This window comes from Phaethon aethereus, assembly GCF_964289735.1.
Source record: "Phaethon aethereus genome assembly, chromosome: 8".
NCBI lineage: Eukaryota > Metazoa > Chordata > Aves > Phaethontiformes > Phaethontidae > Phaethon > Phaethon aethereus.
The window spans coordinates 22168665-22188760 of NC_138584.1; the positions used below are offsets into that span (position 1 = coordinate 22168665).

General features: G+C 36.4%; 1 protein-coding gene across 5 annotated transcripts in view; it reads left to right on the forward strand.

Annotated features, from left to right (window-relative positions):
• The window catches only part of USP33 (ubiquitin specific peptidase 33), a gene marked incomplete at both ends in the record, with an annotated part of 37307 nt that extends 17776 nt beyond the window's left edge, over positions 1–19531 (forward strand). The window contains 13 exons of one of the 5 annotated variants that reach the window (XM_082003207.1): positions 2719–2831; positions 4195–4367; positions 4479–4573; positions 5149–5182; positions 6015–6060; positions 6783–6963; positions 8179–8305; positions 10316–10485; positions 11907–11988; positions 14078–14186; positions 16105–16207; positions 16958–17026; positions 19374–19531. In XM_082003207.1, the coding sequence (XP_081859333.1) occupies positions 2719–2831; positions 4195–4367; positions 4479–4573; positions 5149–5182; positions 6015–6060; positions 6783–6963; positions 8179–8305; positions 10316–10485; positions 11907–11988; positions 14078–14186; positions 16105–16207; positions 16958–17026; positions 19374–19531 (1460 nt within the window). Of the gene's footprint in view, positions 1–2718; positions 2832–4194; positions 4368–4478; positions 4574–5148; positions 5183–6014; positions 6061–6782; positions 6964–8178; positions 8306–10315; positions 10486–11906; positions 11989–14077; positions 14684–16104; positions 16208–16957; positions 17027–19373 lie in introns of those variants that run through there. The other 4 variants (XM_082003208.1, XM_082003209.1, XM_082003210.1 and 1 more) reach the window with 4 other exon arrangements.
• Positions 19532–20096: the final 565 nt, after the last annotated feature.

Sequence of the window (20096 nt, forward strand, 5' to 3'; positions counted from 1 at the left end):
CAAGTTGGGTGGGAGTGTTGATCTGCTGGAGGGTAGGAGGGCTCTGCAGAGAGATCTGGACAGGCTGGATCGATGGGCAGAGGCCAACTGTATGAGGTTTAATAAGGCCAAGTGCAGGGTCCTGCACTTTGGCCACAACAACCCCATGCAACGCTACAGGCTTGGGGAGGAGTGGCTGGAGAGCAGCCCAGCGGAAAGGGACCTGGGGGTGCTGGTTGACAGCCGGCTGAACATGAGCCGGCAGTGTGCCCAGGTGGCCAAGAAGGCCAACAGCGTCCTGGCCTGTATCAGAAATCGTGTGGCCAGCAGGAGTAGGGAAGTGATTGTGCCCCTGTACTCGGCACTGGTGAGGCCGCACCTTGAATCCTGTGTTCAGTTTTGGGCCCCTCACTACAAGAAGGATGTTGAGGTGCTGGAGCGTGTCCAGAGAAGGGCAACGAAGATGGTGAGGGGTCTGGAGCACAAGTCTTATGAGGAGCGGCTGAGGGAACTGGGGTTGTTTAGTCTGGAGAAGAGGAGGCTGAGGGGAGACCTTATCGCTCTCTACAACTACCTGAAAGGGGGTTGTGGCGACGAGGGTGTTGGTCTCTTCTCCCAAGTAACTAGTGATAGGACAAGAGGAAATGGCCTCAAGTTGCGCCAGGGGAGGTTTAGATTGGATATTAGGAAAAATTTCTTCACTGAGAGGGTGGTCAGGCATTGGAACAGGCTGCCCAGGGAGGCGGTGGAGTCGCCATCTCTGGAAGTGTTCAAAAAACGTGTGGATGTGGCGCTTCAGGACATGGTTTAGGGGACATGGTGGCACTGGATTAATGGTTGGACTTGATGATCTTAAAGGTCCTTTCCAACCTAGTGATTCTGTGATTCTGTGTCTGGAGCCTGTCATGTACACTGAGAGTCTGAGAGAGCTGCGTTTGTTCAGCCTGGAGAAGGAAAGGCTAAAGGGGAACTGCTGTCATAAGAATTATGGGTGGTTATAGAGAAGGCAGAGCCAGACTTTTCTTGAAGCCATGCAGCAAATAGAAATGGAAGCAAGTTGCAGAAAGGAAAATTTCTGTTAGGTGGAAGGGAAAAAAGATCTTTCCAATGAGTGGTTGTATGAATACTGGAAGAGAGGTGGGAGCCCAGAGGTGCCCCAAGGTTCTTGGAGATGGATATTCCAAAGTTCAGCTAGAGCTGCCTTGAACAGAGACCGTACCAAATGATATCCAAATGTCTCTTCCAGTCTAGACTACTGATTTTTGTCACTCCCTAATAATTTAACTCTTGGTCATCCTTATTGAGTATTGAGGGAACAGATATGTATGCAGTAGAACTGACTAGGCAGCCATTTGCAAGCTCATAAGTTGGTTTTTTTTTTTTTTAATTCCCCATAATGCTAGGGGAATGCCCTAGTGTGCTAAGACTTGTGTCTGGGGGCTAATACATAATTACAACACACCTATTCCCTTCTCTTCCATTTCCACCTTGCTGAAAGCACATGGTGTCTGTTGGGTGCCATAATTCTAAGATGCCTCTGCTTGTCAGCGTCTTCCACTTCTTCCTGCTGTTTGTTAGTGTGGTTAAATACAGCACATCCTCCACATCACCGATAAATAAAGACTTTAGAACCATCTTAAAGCAGTTTAGTGTCAAAATAACTGATTGAAAGGAGCCTTAGAGAATTCTGGGCAACAGACTCTATAAGGCAGTTTGTGTCGATGATAAATAAAATATGTCTGATCTGAGGGTTTTTCAGATTACTTCTATCAGCCGTTCTTTCTGCTGGACATACTTTTGAATCTTTCTAGGTATGGTATGATGAAGAGACAATATGTAATACTGCAGGACAGTAAAGGGGCAAGAGTACTTACTTATGGGCAAACTCTTTATGTACGGAGGAGCCTTGGTGGGTTGTGTTCTATGTGAAAGATTATTAGAGTATTTCACTTTCCTTCTCACTGTAATTATTTCCATGTTTCACTACCTATCTTGTTACTGGCTGGCAGCATTTTGGCAGAGTTTGCCTTTGACTCCTACAAGATTTTTGAGTGGTCTCTTGGGTAATATACTGACTCCAGAAGAGGTTTTGTGGTCTTCATTTTAGCCTGCAATTCCAGTAATCAGTACAGCCCAAGAGACTGCTCTGGTGTGTTTACTTAATTAGTAGTGGATTTAGGTGGGGAGTGCATGTTATTGGCTTGGAGTTATTTTATTTTTTTTTAATAAGCTGCTGTTAGGCTGGAGTCTAATAGTACATTTAGTCTACTTCAACCCACTGTCATCAGTGTTGTGATACAGTAAGCTTGTGTATGAGCTCTTCAGCCCAAAATGGTTAAAACTTCCTGGAAAGATGTTTTCTTAAATGTAATGAAATTAAATGTCAGATGGAACGTGCCTTTTTAAGTTTATAGCTTGAGGGATTCCTGCCAAGATGAATCTTGTAGCAGTAGGCTGTAAATGTCAAGACTGGCAGTTTGAGTTTTACTTAAACAGAGGCAAAATTTTCTGGTGTTTGTCCTCCCTAAACTGCTTGAGGAACCTACATGAATTGCCGAGTACTAGCAGAAATCTAGTTGTGTAATTTCTAATAAATACTTAGTAAATAGAAAACAGGGCTTGGCTTATAATTTAATTGTAAATATGTGTAATCTCCAATTACATTACGCAAAGTTGATGGAAATCAGAATCCATTGTATGTTGATTTACTTTCAGCATTTTATTTTTGTCATTTTATAGTTTCAACTGTATCATCACCAAAAAGGAAGAAGCGCAAGAAGTACAGGAGTGTTATCTCTGATATATTTGATGGGACTATAATAAGCTCAGTACAGTGCTTGACTTGTGATCGGGTGAGTAAGGAGGGGAAGTTCTATCTTTTAATATGGTTTGGGGTTTTTTTTTGTCAATACAAATACAGTCATTCTCTGGTAACTTTATTCTTTTGTGGCAGGTTTCCTCAAAAGGTTAGGTTGTTTCATACTTGCCTATTCAAACAGTAATAGCAGCTACTACTAGCACTTTGTGTTTAGATGAGCTTGCATTCATTGAGCTGGATATTTACTCAGAGCTGAAAAATAACATTTAGAGAATTAGTTTACAGCAAGGGTGGAGAAAGAGGCTTGCTTTTCAACTTCACTTAGGTATGATTAATTTTTAGTAATGTTCTGAATATCCTAATGCATACCTGCTGCTGTCATAAGTTCTCAAGTGCATGCTACAAAGAATAGTAAAAGATGGTAGTCTAATCATACTGCTATAACAGTCTTGCCAGATAGATTGAGGCTAAGAAAATTCATGTCTTTCAAAAAATCCAAGTAAAGACACTTACAGGTGATATGAATCATTCACTGTTTTCTGAAGTTGTTGTCTACTGCAAGATATGGTGCAACATAGGAACAGTTGATTTTTTTTCTGTACTAGTTGCTTATAGAATTACTTAGAACAGCATATGTGATCGTTTACAAGAAGTCAGTTGGACACTAGACAGACATATCTAGTGGACCACTTTAGTTTCAAAGCAGCAGTATGTCTAGTGAGCAACTTCAGTTTCAAAGCAATAGTATCAAATATTGGATATCCAAATCTTTGCATTGGGAACAAGTTTCTCAACATAAGGTTTAAGCCTAACCATAATGCAGTTGCATGCCCTTACTGCATCCTTGTTTTAGGTCTAAGAATACAGAGGCCTCAGGGTAATCTGGTGAGCAAGTTCAAAAAACAAGTAAGAATTTTTAAAGTTTGCTTGATGTTTACTCTGTGACTAAGTGATCACTAAATCCAGCATGGGAGAAAGAAAATGCACAGCTGGGTCTCTTTTGCAGCGGGTCCAGTTACATCAGGTCAAGATAATGTTGAAATAAAATACTGTCCAAACAATGGTCTGAAGCTTTCTGAAACAAGCCAGTGTAACAGGAGCCCAAGGCAAAAATCATAGTGCTTTGTATGACTAGTAGGAAGACAAATGATTAATAATGGCTTTTTAAAAAGTTTCAGTGATAACAATGTGCAAGTTCACTCTAAAATGTTATTTTTCCTACTCTTTTTTTAGAAAACTAATTCTTGCGTCTCCTTATTTATAATTAATTTGCTATTTAGTGGAATTTTCAATTCTACAGTGACCTGGTATTTACTGGTGGACTTTACAGAATTCAATTTAATTGCTGTTTCTCTTCAAGCTTAACTGTATTTTGTTTCATTTGTTTTCTTCTTTAGCTGTCTGTAACCCTGGAGACCTTTCAGGATCTGTCCTTGCCTATTCCCGGTAAGGAAGATCTTGCTAAACTTCATTCTGCAAGTCATCAGACATCTCTAGTCAAGGCAGGGTCATGTGGAGAAGCGTATGCCCCCCAGGGATGGATAGCTTTTTTTATGGAATATTTCAAAAGGTAAATAATATTTACCTTGGGTTTTTTATTTATCTATTTTGAAATTCCAGTTTCTGCTCTTCTGGCAGAACATTTGTTGGTTTTCTTTCTTTTCTGTCAATGATGTTTCAGGTTTGTTGTCTCATGTGTTCCTAGCTGGTTTTGGGGTCCAGTTGTAACCTTACAAGATTGTCTTGCTGCCTTTTTCGCCAGAGATGAGCTCAAGGGTAAGAGGTTAATTACATGAACATGTTTCTTTTGATTTTTTTTTTTCCCCCCTCTTATCTCAGTAAGATGATTAATATCTTCTTAGCTTCGTGCAATTAAGCAAAGGCCACGTGCTAGACTGTAATTCAGTTGTTCCTTGCTCTTATGGGATCATTCATTTCAAAAAGGTAAGCTTCTCACTCAGCTGCATATTTGAGGCAAAAAATGCCCATGAAAGCTGCATTAAAAATGTCAAGTAAATCTGAATCTGGTTTAATGAAATGGTATCATAAAAACGTCAAAAACTACTATATTAATATTCATTCTCATAACCTTAATTTGGAGTCAGTAAATTATTTCCCTTTTAAATTATATAGCATAGTCTCTTGAGATTACACTGTACTGCTTCATAGTTGAAAGCATAAAACCTAAGAACCCTTCTATTTAGTTGCCATGTCAACACTCTCACGACTGTTAAATATTGAATGCAACCTGAGATAAATTCACATGCAACCTTTATATATCAAATGTATGTGCTTGAAACAATTCGGATTTAGAGAATAATGGCTGGTTTTCTTCTCCCTGATATTTGCAGGTGATAACATGTACAGCTGTGGAAGGTGTAAAAAGTAAGCTGGCTTTTACCTTTATTTGTTTTAACTTGTCTTAATTTGACTGCTTTAATGCTTTTGTTAGTCAAGAGGTATTTATTTCTGTTGGATATGTCACAGTACTATTAATCTTTTGATACTACCTTGTGTTCCGGCTGTCATAAATTTAGTATTACAAAGGTGCAGGAGTCAGGAATCACTGACTCACCATACCATATTGCAAACCAAATGTGCTTAATTCTTTTTCATGTTCCTTACAAATTTAAACCTTTCTAAATTATTTTCAATTGATAACATAAAAGCTTTTAGTCCTCTGTATTACTAGCAGGTTTTCACTGATACGCAGTAGGTCACTTCAGTGTGTTGAAACTAAGTAAATATCTATGGCTTTAAATACTAAAGAACCAAGAAACAGAAGTGGTCTGAAGACTGCTCGAAGCCCTTTATGGAAAAGGAGTGTTTTTCCTTGCTATATGACTGATGATCTGCTGTAGGTAATTTCTTAAAGATAAATTTAGTTGATTTCTTTTTTCTCTTTTTTGCTGAATAATCAGCTTTCATGAAGCTTAAAGTTCTTTCCTTTATGCTAAGAGAAACTGTTAGCTAGATGGAACTTGATTATCTGTACTTGCTGCTTTGAATTTTTCAGCAGCACAGATTGTCTTTTCTTCTGAAGCATCATTGTTTGTATAATTTTGGCAACTCCATCTCTAGTTTACATTCCAGAAATATTTTGAGTTTACTAATGTAATGTTCAGCTTAGACTTCTGCTGATCCAGCACAATAAAATAAAGCTGTTTCAGAACTAAGTATTGATTGTTTTGGTTTTTGGGTTTTTTTCTTCGCTTAGGTTAAGAAATGGAGTGAAATTCTGCAAAGTGCAAAAATTTCCTGAGGTACTGTTACACATGCACTTTAAAGCACTTTTTCTGCATGATTAGGAATGTGGTAAGACTAATGAGTTGCATGCAGTAAATTGTGTTTATAATGTTATATGATGAAAACATATCTTCATATTGGTATTTGTTTTAAGAATGTGAGCAGCGTTTGATTATTCACCCTGTAAGGAAAGTGAACCTTGTACATAAAAAATAAAGTTAGAAGAATGGGCTTTTCTATGGTGTTACTGTCAGCCTGTGGAACTTATTTATACTGTAGATCATAGAATTAAATACCACAGCCACACTGGAAATCTTTTCTATAAGTAACTTTAAGTTTTAAAAGTAATCCAATCTTACACTTCAAAACATGAGTTGATGGCTGCAATAATCAGGAAGAATTAATAACCCTCGTGCCAAGATTGTGCATTGGGTGCACTGAGGGAGGGAAAAGGTATGTTCTTCATTGCTGCATCAGTGTCAGTAACTGTTCAGGACTGTGTTTTTATACTGTCAGTAAGATAAGTCTTTGATAATTACAAATTAATTTCTAACTCCTTGAGCCACAATTGATTTGAAAGAAAATAATCTGTGGAACACAGAGCTTGTGATAGTTGCCTTCAGGCCATAGAGGAAAGTGATCCTTATGGGATGATAAAAGGAAAAGATAGCATGTACAGTGTAGTTATTAAATAGTAGCATGTATAGTTCTTAAGTAAATCTGTCGATCCTTCTTACAGATATTGTGTATTCATCTCAAAAGATTTAGACATGAACTTATGTTTTCCACAAAAATTGGGACCCATGTGTCCTTTCCCTTGGAAGGCCTTGATCTTCAGCCTTTCCTTGCAAAGGACAGTCCAGCTCAAATAGTGACTTACGATCTGCTATCTGTTATCTGCCATCATGGAACTGCCAGCAGTAAGTATGAGTTTGATTGTTTTGTCTTTGCAGTTGATGTTCACATCAGCACTTCTGTTTAAGGGATCATACCCATATACTGAAGAGTAAATAGATGAGCATTGGCAATTATAATATGAAAGATAAATGCTGTGATCTTTACCTTGAACCATAAGATGGCTTGTTCTTAAAGAGTTGATGCATCTTTGAAATTGTATGACATACCTAAGTAAAATTGTATGTGGAAAAAAAGTAACAGATCCTGGAATATTAAGTAAAAAACCCAATATGCACTGTTGAAAGTGAACAGTATAAATGTACAAACAATGTTATATGCCAGCAGAAGACCAGTTGACCAACTGTTCTAGACAACTGCCGTTTGTCTAGAGTTTTGATGCTTTGTGTGCCCTACTTTTTTGGAAGGAGTTCACAAAGCAGCTCAAAGATGCCAGTAATTTTTTTAGAAGATGTTCTCTTGGATGATCACAGCCAATTAACCCCAAAACAGGCAGGAACTGCTATTTATGGATAGTCATGAGTAGCTGAATAAATGTCTCATTGCCATATGTCAAGCTCATTTCTGCCCAGGTGCTGTCAGTATTTATAAGATTTGGAAAATAGGAGAAAGAAAAGTTTGAAGCCAGAACCTTCACAGATTTTTATAGATGTTACCCACCCCCTCATGCTTCCCAAACCTGATGTATCCATTGTTTAGATTAAGTTGTTTCCATTTTTTCTAGATGCTTTTTCATCTTCCGATTAGTGCTTGCTGAATGATGCTTCTCTTAATCAGTTTAGTAGATATTTGATTATTTAATTATCGGCATTTTAAATTAGTAATATTATGAATATATATTATGAATAGTCTTCAAAACACAGTTAAGTATAGTCTTGATATCATGTAGCTGTTTCACATCTATGCTAATTTCTACTCTAAAGCATACAAAGATTTGAAAAGAATTCATTTTGGAAACTGATTTGAATATCATGGTTCTGGAGTGCATTAGACAACAGGCTGCTTGAAGGCTTCAAGGATATGCTGAAAAACCGTGTCCAACTTTCCACTAGTTGATCCTGAGTTTGAGAGAAGTTAATACCCAGATCGTGTCTGCTAATGACTTTATGTTTCTCCCATTTAAGACTTGCTTTTTGTTTACTTATTTCCTTTTCATGTATTGCAGAGTAAAATGGGCAGCTCTGGACACTTTTTAATGACTCTTGCTTCTAACACTCTAGGTGGACATTATATAGCTTATTGTCGCAACAACTTAAATAATTTGTGGTATGAATTTGATGACCAGAGTGTCACAGAAGTATCAGAATCCACAGTGCAAAATGCAGAAGCCTATGTTCTCTTCTACAGGTAATAAATTAAAAGTGTGATCGTATTCGTATTGTCAGGTATGTACATAACTTTTTAAGCAGTTGGGCAGCTTTCAGAAATCAGCTGCCCCACGAGAATTACAATGGAAGAATTTGACCAACCAGAAAAGCCTATGCTGGAGAGAGACTTAATCCTTCACTTATGTCCTTAACACTTGCTCTGTCACTGCTAAAACATGTATGGAACTTAAGATTAAAATTAAATCTGCATAAATAAAGCATAGTAACATGACTAAAAAGAGAACTTTTAAGCAACTGTTAGAACTAGCCACCGATTACCTAATTTTCAATTAAAGGAAAGGAATTCTGCACAAGGGGAGGTTTTGCACACAGACTCCTAACTGTTAGAGCGCTAAAGGGAATTGTGGAAAGTCTTTAGCAGGTGGGATGTGGAACAACAGAGGTTGTACTGTGTTGTAATTTAATTTCAGGGAATTTATATGCTGGTCTTTTTTCCTGAAAGTTGAAATGCGAGAAGTCATGTTATTATCATCTTCGGTCTAAGAAATTTTTGTACTTGAAGTAATAAAAGCAACTTAACTCAATTTTCAAATTCTAAACTTCTGGCGCTAAGATCAAATTTCCACTAAAAGTTGACTGCGAAATAGATTGTGTCAGAGTTGCACAAGAAATGAGATGTGTTCTGAGAATGCTTTAACTTTCATTAGGAGCACTTGTACCTGCGACTGTCTGAGCTAATCCTGTGAGTCCGATGCAGTAGGTCTTTTAAAAGGAATGCTGTATTGCCAAAAAAGGCCACTGTACCTGGTTGTGGGCAAACATATTAAAATAAATTAGAAAAGAATAGCATTCATAAAATTTGGTTTTAAAAAAGAATATACCCACAAAACACTACCACACACACAAAATAGATGTTCTTTCAGTGCATTTTAGAAAGCTTAGTGGACATATGTATGCATTTTTAAATTACTGCTGGAAAGTGAACTTACTTGAATTTAATTTCAGACTTTTAAGGTTTTTGTTAAATAAGTTTGATCTGAATTTAAACAGGTAATGTATTTTAATTGGGTTAATAGCATTTGTTTTTTCCTACTCTTTTAGTCTAATTTTGCTGTACCATAATTAGCCTTGTTGCTATAGCCATTAGGTCTACCTGAAGCTTTTCTATCGGCTATCTGCACCAACTTTTACTCCATAAATTAACTGAGGTGGCACAGCTTTTGTGTGATGCTGAGTCAAGTTTCAGATCAGAGTTTTGGAGGATGGAATGAATGGTTCAAACCTGCTTTTGGAAAAGAGAGATTCTGTTCAATGTAAAAACAGGAGAGCAGAGATACTTCTAGCTGGACAGCAACAGCCTCAATGAGAAAGGTAGGGGGGATGCAGGAAAAGTAGGGGAATTACCTGATCTATTTACTGTTCAGCCTTACTTCTGAAGGTAAGTAAGGAGCAGCTGCCCAAGGAGTACAGCTCACAAAGCTTTAGCTCAAAAGATGCATAGAGGAAATGGGCAGATGGGCAGAGCCTTATCTCCTCCTCCTCTGGTAGTAATCACCTCTGCAGTATAGTCTGCTGTCTCTGTTCCAGTCCAGCTATTTGTTTTATCAGGCTGGTAGGTTGAATGGGAACTGTCAAGGGTCTTTGAATTGTTGAACTAAGCAGGCAAAAGTTTTCGTGTAAGTATGGTAACACCTGTGCCATGGTGTGTCAGAACTAAGGACAAGCATAGGTTTAACAGAGCAAGTAGTCTTTGCTGCCCTTCCTGCTCTGTACTGACTCTTGTTACACATGGTTCTGTAATGTGACAGTCTAGGTTCCTGCCAGATATTTGGATGGTGGCTCTGGCTGTGCATAAAAGATGCAAGTTTTTTTCACATGCTAAGTCAACTACTTCGTTCTAGTAGAACTTTGAAGTATAGATATGACCCAGGTAATTTACTTGAAAGTACAGTTTTCTTTTCACAAAGTAAATTATCTGCACTGTACAAAAGCATATGTATTTATTTAATGATTTCTGTTTTGGTAATAGAAAGAGCAGTGAAGAAGCACAGAGAGAGAGACGGAGGATATCAGGTCTACTGAGTATGATGGAACCGAGTCTTCTGCAGTTCTATGTTTCCAGACAGTGGTTAAATAAATTCAAGACTTTTGCAGAGCCAGGACCAATTTCAAATAATGACTTTCTCTGTATGCATGGAGGTGAGACTGTAACTGAGTGTCATTTAAAAAGAATTTGTCTGCTGACTTGTAGCTATACAGGGATGTACACTTGTTTTAATTAAAGAAATTTTAATATAGCATGTTCATATTATAACTTCTATAACTTCTTAGGTAAATTAGAAGTAAGTAGTTCTTACTTAGTAGTTCTAAGTCAATTATTTCTCTCATTTTAGTAGTTGACTAGTTGGAAATGAAACTGTGTGAAGTTCCAAGTTTTTCTTCTTTTCTCTGCTTATTTGATTTTCTTTATAAGCTTTCTTGATTCTTAAAGAGGAACAGTTTGGCTTATCTGCTTGCTTGATAAACATGTATGTTCTCATTTTTAAAATTCCTGTCACTTTATCATCATCCTTAATACTTTGGTCTGCCAATCTAAATCTTCTTCTCAGTTACGTGCTAGAAGCAACAAGAAGGTTTGAAAGCTGCAGAACAAAACATTGTTCTGGTGCAGAGTATCCAGTGCATAGCAGTGTGAAGTAGAGTAGTAATTCTGTGTATTTTGTATAGGAGCATAAAAATTTTATTTTGTACTAAATGTTAATAAAAATGAGAGAATTACACTAAGCAAAACATACTTGGGGAAATATCCATATTTGAGTGCTAACATTGCAAGAAATCATCACTATGTGGTGTTCTTACACCTATTTTCTAATAAAAAATACAGCTGTATTAGATTAGCAGTTAGAGATGTTGCCCCTTTTGCTGAACCAAACTTTTAACATAGGAATATTGTGCCCCTATAGCAATTTTCAGAGTGTGTACATGTGAGGACTTGTGGCTGTGGCTTTCCTTTTACAGGGTTACAGCAGATGACTCTTGTTGTACCAGTGCCAGAACTACTAGATTTTCCTTCTTGAAAATAATTCCTGCATAGCACATTGTTGCTTACCATGTGCTTCAACTCAATGCTTCTAAATCTGCAAACCCCTCTGTTTCTGCCTGCCTCAAAATTTCACTACTTTCAAGCATTCATGTTATCTGAAGTAATACAAAAAGGTCTACAGCAAATAAGAATATATAGTTTGCTAATTGTTTACATGGATAAACAAAGTATTTAATCACTCTTTAACATTTTAATTGTCTATCTTAAGAAGCATTTTGCAATCAGTATCTAAAAAGGATTCTAGCCCTTAATTTTAATCTTTCATGTAGTTCGCTTCTGCTCTTTATAAACTTTTCAGCCTCATAAAAAACCCTAAAATTAGAGTGGTCTCTTTAAGTACAGTAATATGCTGTGGTAAAACTTGTCTCACATGATTTCTCTGAATGCAGTGCAGGGTTATACTTTTTTAATTGTATTTAATTTTTTAAATTTTATTTAGAGACCTCTAACATAGCCTCCTCTCCCTCTATCCCCCAATAAAATCCACAAGTCAGTCTCTCTCTTGTTGCTTTTGCAGGTGTTCCTCCACACAAAGCTAACTTTATAGAGGACCTAGTTGTAATGCTACCTCAAAATATATGGGATAATCTGTATAGCAGGTAAGTTTTGTACTGTAACTGGAAAAAATCCAGTGATACACTTTGAGAGCAAATACGGGCCAAGCAACAGCCACATCAGACTTCAGAATTACTGGCTGAGATAAAAATATATATACTCTAGGCACAAACTAAGTGAAGGGATTGCAAATGGCCGATTTATATAATTTGCTTGTGCAAAGTAATGCTACAAGCCTGCGTATAGTAGTGTGTTACTGGCATAATACTGGAGTATTAAACCAATAAACATGTATGGTATGTACAAAATGACACAAAGTAGGTCAGCAAAAGTATGCTTTGCAAGAGGTATTTTGAAAGAGCTCTTTCTATTAGCTTCCTGTTCTCTTGTTGGCTGGAGACAGCTTTTCTTTTATGTTGGCTTTGAATCCATAGCCTCAGCTGGCAGTACCGCTTCAAAATAACTTAGATACGAGTGTTCTATATAACTACTCTATGCTTTTTACTGTAGGTCAGGTTTAAGTGCTTGCTTATAAAGGAGGGATTCTTAAAAGATGTGTCTCCTTTTAAAGTAACAAAAAGCTGCAGAAGAGCTTTGCTGGTGACTTTAAGGACTCTGTACTGCACTTGCATTAAATATTTTTATCTGTTAATTTCCTGCCACTTAAGCAATATAGAGAAAGGGTTGGGAGTTTTTTTTGTTTTGTTTTAAAGTTTCAATGGCCACAAGTGGAAAAATAGAAACAATACTTTTTCCAGCTTATTTCCACTTTCTTAGATGTGGAAGGTGTACTGAATTCAGTACTTTGGATGTACTGAATTTTTTTCCCAACCAAATGACAAAGGCATTATTCATTTCCTATATGCAGAAATATTTATTAAATCTGAAGGAAAATGTTTTTATACTTCTCTTTAATTTCCCTTCTCTATAAACCTTTTTAACAAGATACCAAATTTCAATCATTTGATAGAAAGGTAGTCCCAGAGATGATAGGGTCCTCCAGATTTTGCGAGTAATCTACTAGGTAGAAAAAAGGCATGAATTGTTTTTGCCAAACAGTTTTCTGTCTGGTATCCTGACTGGCATGCACAGCCTCCAACACAGAGTAGCTCTGAAGCAACCATGTTCTGCTTTTTGTCTTCCTGTTATCTGGGAATTATGTGAGAGTTCCATGTCTGCAGTGGGTGAGAATTAGAGTGAGGAAGCCAAATTTGGTGGCAGCTGACTTTTACTGAGATAGTGTTAAGGAGATATTCATCTAGGATGCCAGTTGCCAGTCCATGTAAGTCCCAGGCACACTTATTTTGCTGATCACCTGGCACTGCATCTATTCAATTCCAAATACTTTGGGGTCAGAGTTGCTTCAAGTAGTACAGTATAGTATAGTCCATACTTGACCTATTTGAGTTAAAAACCTGTGAGCTGATCAATGCAATCTAAATACAAAGTGTCATCTTCAGAGGTACAATTTAAGTGGTAGATGACCATTTTATGAAACATGTCTTTGTTAAGTTGGGATGATTGAGTATATATCGAAAAACTTGTATGTACGAGTGCTATTGTACTGAAATAATCCTTTAATTTTCAGCTAAAATACAACACTTCTGTATTTGGAGGAAAAAAAAGGAAAATATGGAGGGGGAGGGTCATGGAGAGTAACTTTTTAAGAACAAAACAATGAGCAAGTTTAGAGGCTGGTCAAGGAGGTAGCAAACTGATGAAGAGCCTGCAATGGAATGGGGGAACATGTTTAAGATAGCACTAGCTGGAACATTTCTAGAAGCTGTTTCTTAGATGCCTTTATTAGAATCACACATGGTGTATACATAACGGAGTAGTTGCTCACTGACCTGTTCTTCCCATAGTAGTGCCTTTTGAAGTAGTGATATAGCAGAGTTTGAGATGGTTTATACTAGCTTGAGGCAGTCAGAACTTGGAAGATGATTATGTCTTAGGATGGAGTACAAAATATTACTAGGAGAATAAACGATGGCATTTGTGGATCAGTGTGACTGGCATGTATCAGACTTCCGTTACATATAATGAGAAGCTGACACTTGCAGTGTTCACAGGTACGTGATCTTTTTACATGGTATTTCCCACAAGGTTAATGTTTTTTTACTTTTAATGCAGGTATGGAGGAGGACCAGCTGTTAACCATCTGTATGTTTGTCACACCTGCCAAATAGAGTCTGAAAGAACTGAAAAAAGAAGGAAAAATGAATTGGAAATGTTTATTCGGGTAAAAAAGTAAACACTTACTCATTCTGCTTTTTAACATCACCTGATATTCATGACGACTCAAGGGGTTACTACAAGTGCATAGGTGATTCCTGTAACAAATGGACTTCATTAAATATCTGTGTACCTATATAGAATCCCTTCTTTCCTGTTGCCAACAGTAATATTCTTGTGATATCCCAGATAACTGTTTAGATGGAAATGTACTTAGAGAAAATATTTAATGTGTTTCTTAAATTTTTTTTTTTTTATAATATGGAAACTGAGTGGAGCCACATGAGCAGTTGTTCTTTATACACTGCCAGCGATCTGTTCTGTGCAATCTGATAAGGTTTAAGTGCAATAATACTGTGCCAGCAAAAAGTTAATCATAATCTTTATCTCAGGTTCTAATTTTTAAAAATTCATTAGAGACATCAACAAATATAAATAATTCAGTGTGAAATAAATGCCTTAATCTTGTAAAAGATCTATCTGTAAAATTAATACCAAGCAGCTACTAGATTTTCCACAAGTTAGAGATTATGTGCATGAGTCTGGTAAAATAACTACTAGTAATAATCTTGTAATTCTTAAACCAAAAAATGTATTTTTAAGTTTTCAGTGAAAACAAATGCAGAGATATTGAGGTCCCATTTCTGCTATCTTAATTTAATGAGAGGGAGAAAAATAGAATTGCAGGTTTTCTTTCAGTTCTATGTGTGCTTTAATCACACTTCAGAGATGGCGTCAGCTTTCCCATATTTTAACTGCTATTTGAACATTTTAGTAATTTATTTTGCTTTAGTCTGCGTTACCACTGGATAGTAATTATTAACAACATTGAGTCAACCTCATCTGCTTTAGCGATCAGTATTTTTCCAGTATAAGCAATGATAATATATGCACTGTTGTGCAAGTATTGTGACTGGTTAGCAGACAGAAAATTCTGTTATCCTCTATAAAGATTGCTTTAGGGAATGATTGCAAAACTTACTCCATCTGAAACCTAAAGAAGTTGTGTTGATGCTTAAGGTTCATGGCTTCAAGGGGGAAGTACAGCTGTATTATTACAGAGGTAAAAGATAATGGTTTTAAAGATTTAAGTGACTTTTTGCATGTTTCTTAATAACAACGTGAAAAGATCTGTAGTCTCTGAAAAAGAATAAAATGTTAAACTTCCTAAAATCTTAATTATTTTAAAAAATACTTTTTTTCACAATAGAAACAGATTTAGTTAAATCCAACTGAGACTCTTAGCTGTTTTTTGTAATTTATACCGTCACTTGTATTGCCTTGCAACAGAAACTCAGAAAACCAGGATGTGATTTTTCTTTTTTTTTTTTAATTAATTTTAAAATAGTACAAACAAAAAATATTTTGTGGTTTTTAAACTGAAGCAAAGAAAAGTCATGAAAAGTCCCAGTGCATTAGTTCACCATGCCTTGCTTGGAATCCTACTGGCATCTGTTCAAAGTATTAGGGGAAAAACAATCATAGATGAATATATAGTTCAGCACACAAAGAACCTTCCATAAAATTATGGAGCAAATTTTTCAAAACACTGTTTTGTTTTATTTTATTTTTATAAAATAAGTTTTCTGCTTTCTTTTGCTGCATGAAAGTTCAGCCTTCACAGTAATTATCCAGTAGTGTTTGATGGGTAAGCACTTGTGCTTAAGAAGAACTTGTTGCTGTTTCCAGGAAAAAATAAATAAATTCTCAAGTAAAGAATAAATCATCTTTTAATATGAATGCTACCACTACATCAAAATCTGACCTCAGGAATTCACCAGGTGTTTACTGTTCTGATGGTCAGTAGTTCTTCAAAATGTTTTGTAGCAGTGTAATATTAATGCTGTTAATAATTACACTGGTTAAAATAATTCAGTAGTTTAAAGAAAAAAAAGCAGAAAAACACAGATTCTTTTCCCTTTCAGCTTAATAGAGCATTCCAAGAAGAAGAATCTCCATCAACGTTTTACTGCATCAGTATGCAATGGTTCAGAGAATGGGAAGGATTTGTAAAGGGTAAAGACAGTGGTAAGTTGTGCTTCATTTCAAAATACGGGAAATCTTTTCTTTTTTGTTGTCATGTAGTGGTACTGTTTAAGTAAATTGTTTCTGCTTTGGTAGAAGGCTGTCGGAAGAAGAGATAGAGAAGGCAACAAACATCTAAGACACAGGTTTTATAGGTTACAAATATATCCAGGAACCAAGTTGCAGAATATAGTCAAATAATTCACAAGACTAGATAATGGAATAGTTGTGGAAAGAACGTTGCGTGTTCGCAGGGGGAACAAGCAGCAGCAGGAAGATTGGGTCTAAGTACAAGGGGGGATGGATTTTGCTGTACAAACTGATAGATAATGCTACAGCTTCTGGAGGAAAGGTGACCTCACTGTCATGACCTAAACTCATAGAAAACTGAGTAATAACTATATAATATCACTTTATCCTGCTTTAGCCTCTAAGTTTTTGAAATGGAAACACTGATAAAATGTTTTACAATCTTGTCTGAGTCTGCTCTAGGACAACTTTGATACGGGTAAGAATTAGGATTAATTTGTGTTTTATGTTGCTTGAAGACTTACTGCGATCATGAATACTTTGAAAAATTTGCTCTTGATTAAAATTCTGATTAGTTTTTACCAACTTAGAACATACTGTTAAGCAGTACAAGAACAAGCAGTAAAACAAACAAGCTATTTCTCCTTCCATTTGAAAACAGCACCTCCAATCTGCCATTTATTTTCAGCTCTCCCAATTTTAACCATCTTTCTATCACACTAGATCCTCCTGGTCCTATTGATAATGCTAAGATTGCAGTGACAAAATGTGGAAATGCTGTGCTAAAACAAGGTAGGTTTCCAATAGTGCAGCTTTGGGCTCCTTATGATGTATTTTCTGCAGTTTGAAAAATTTATTATGATTTCTTTTTTTAACTGTTATCATAAAATGGCAATTCCTAGTGAATCTGTGTTGTGCCCATTTTTGGGGGACCAGCTGATTCTTAAAATAAAGAATATCTATAATAGACTGATCCAAGTGCAGATGAGAGCGTATAAGGAGGTGCAGAGTAACTTTATAATGGTGAAAGTGTGCTTTGGCTTTGTATCACTTGGTTTGATTTGGGTTTTCTTAACATAAATTGGGAGATGCTTGGCTTTTAGACTGTCATATATCTGTATGTAGTTATTTGAATCTTGAAACCTAATTTTAATTGAGAGCTACTTCTGACAGAGTAAATGCTGTTGGTCATTTTTCTGCAAGTTATTTGCCACTGTACATTGCAAAAACTTCTCTAGCATGCAAAGATACAGATTTTTGTTATTCTTCAGACAGATGCTTAATACCATTTATTTGAAACTTGGAGGTACAGAGAAAAAACCTAATATGGGCTACTTTAGAAAGACTTTAGGCTTCCTATGAATATTTAAATTTATTGTAGCTCAGCTTAAAAGAAAAAATAAAATTGCAGCATTATGATTAACCTTTATTTAACTGAATTTTTTTCTCAATTTAACTTAATGCTGCAGCATACAGTGGACCTACCAATGGCAGTTCACTGGAGGCCCCTAGGCCCTGTATAAACCTCACCAATTGTAAAATGTCAAGAGTGTATTTAAAGAAGAATAAGTTCTTGCACTCATGAGTTTTGCAGTACATTTTAATGATTTAAGTGCTAATGTAGACTTCAACTACAAGGTATAAAGCATCTGACTGATGTGTAGAAAAAAATAAATTTTAGGATCAATGTTTGATAGCAAATTAGCCAGTTGTTGACCAAATTAGAACTTGGGTAGAAATGAAGATGAATAGGCTGTGGAAAATTTGTCTCTTAAGTAATGAGAGAAGAGGTGGGAGCACCACTAAATAGTCTACAATATTACATATTTCCATGATCCAGTGGTCCTAAGCCCAGTGCATTAGTTCACTGTGCCTGTCCAGTTAAACCTGAGCATTAGAAGAATTGGAATCTGGATACAGGTGTGAAGCTCTATCCCTGCGCCTACAGAGGTGGAGTTGTTTTTTGAGTACCTGAACCTAAATGGGTAAAATGAGGCATAATGTCACTAGTACTAGCATAGGATCTGCATTATGACTTCCAGATGAAGCTTTGCATGGTTGAGTTAGTGTAGGTAAACAAATATGCAGCTCTGTACCCTTTCTGTTTAAAAACTTTTTATACATAAAGTACAGTAATAGGCCCACTGGAGCAGGTGGTGAGAATAGAAGAATATGAGAGGTAGGGGGAGAAGTCCCCTTGTTATGGGGCTTTTTGGTTTGTGTTTTGTTATGTTGTTTTTGTTATGTTTTAAGTAGAAGGGCGCTGAAATTAGACTTAACAAGGCAGATTAATAGTATGTAATGGGGATATTGCGGGGGGAAAGTTGCTGTAGGGCAGGTAGAGAGGCATTTATTCTGGTAGAATAGAAATTTGCCCTCTCTGCCTAGGTTAGCGTAAAGAAATCACTTCAACTGTAGCAGACAGGATCTTTGTGTTAAACCTAGAGGGGTGATGTGCTGATACTCCTTTGCTACTATAAAAGGTTACAGAAAATCATTAATTATTGTTGGATGCTCACCTGACGCAGGAGAGGGACCTCTAGCCAGAGGAATGGAATCATAAGCAAAGACTTTAATCAGTGAACAAAAAGAAATAAGGCTGACTCATCAGTGCCACATACAAGGAGCATTAGTGGGGCTGTTAATGTGCTAATAGTGGTTTCTCTCTGGGGTTCCAAGAATTTCACTGTGGTTCTCATGCTTTTATTCTTTACTATCATTATTAATTTCTCTGATGAAACAAGAATCTTGAGTCCTTGAACTTCACTGTGTAATTGATGGGACTGCATGTCCTTATATTGATATGAATCGTTGCCTCTTGTGTACCAAGAGCTACCAGTTGTCAGCTTGATTGATAAATACCCAATAAGATGCTTATCATAGAACCTTTATGTGTTGTATGCTTGAGGTGTCTTAAATACTGGATAGTTTAGAGCAGGTACTTGTAAGAGTTAAGATGTATAAAGTTAACACAAAATACGTCATTGGGTTTGATAGCTGGTGCAACATAAAGCACAAATTCAGATTAGGGTATTAAATTTGAATCTGTTTTTTTTTCTTTTTGTATCTCTTATGGACTTCAATGAAATAATGGAAGAATTATTTTAAATAGTAATTAAAATTTTTAAAATGTTTTCAGGTGCAGATTCTGGACAAATATCTGAAGAAACATGGAATTTTCTTCAGTCAATCTATGGTGGAGGTCCAGAGATTATACTGAGACCACCTGTTCCTCCAGTAGAACCCGATATCTTGCAAACAGAGGAGAAGATTGAATTAGAAACTCATGGTCTGTAGCTATGGAGAAAAAGATGAACTTGTAAGGAATCTAGCTTCCTTACAAAATGCCCAAAATATATCCCTTAAAGGTTTATTCTCTTATGTTTGTTGGAGGCACAGCTCACTGGGCATTACGTTAACTACAGAATAGTAAGTTGAAATATGTGTTACAATTTGTTTAAATAGAAGCTGTTTCTCTGTTTTGGAAGGCATGTGGTTTGTACATTTTGGAGTGGTTGGTCAATGGAAAAAAATGTAATTCTGAACTTCTTGGTATAAGCCAAAATCCTGTTATATCCTTAGACTTGAAAAATGGGGACAAATTTTAGAGATGTTCAATAACCCTACCGATTCCGCATTGGGCTTGTGATATCTGCAGACTTTTGCCTGTCTTAATTGTACAGTCTTGACAAGCCTAGGTATATGGGGAGTATATTTTAAATGGATTGTGATCAATGATAAAGAAAAAGGATTTTAATTTCCTAAATGCTCAGGAAAAAAATTCTCACTTATTTTGCACTGTAAGTATATGAAATAGGTAGTATATAACATCCAAATACTTACTGTATTTGAATGGATCAAA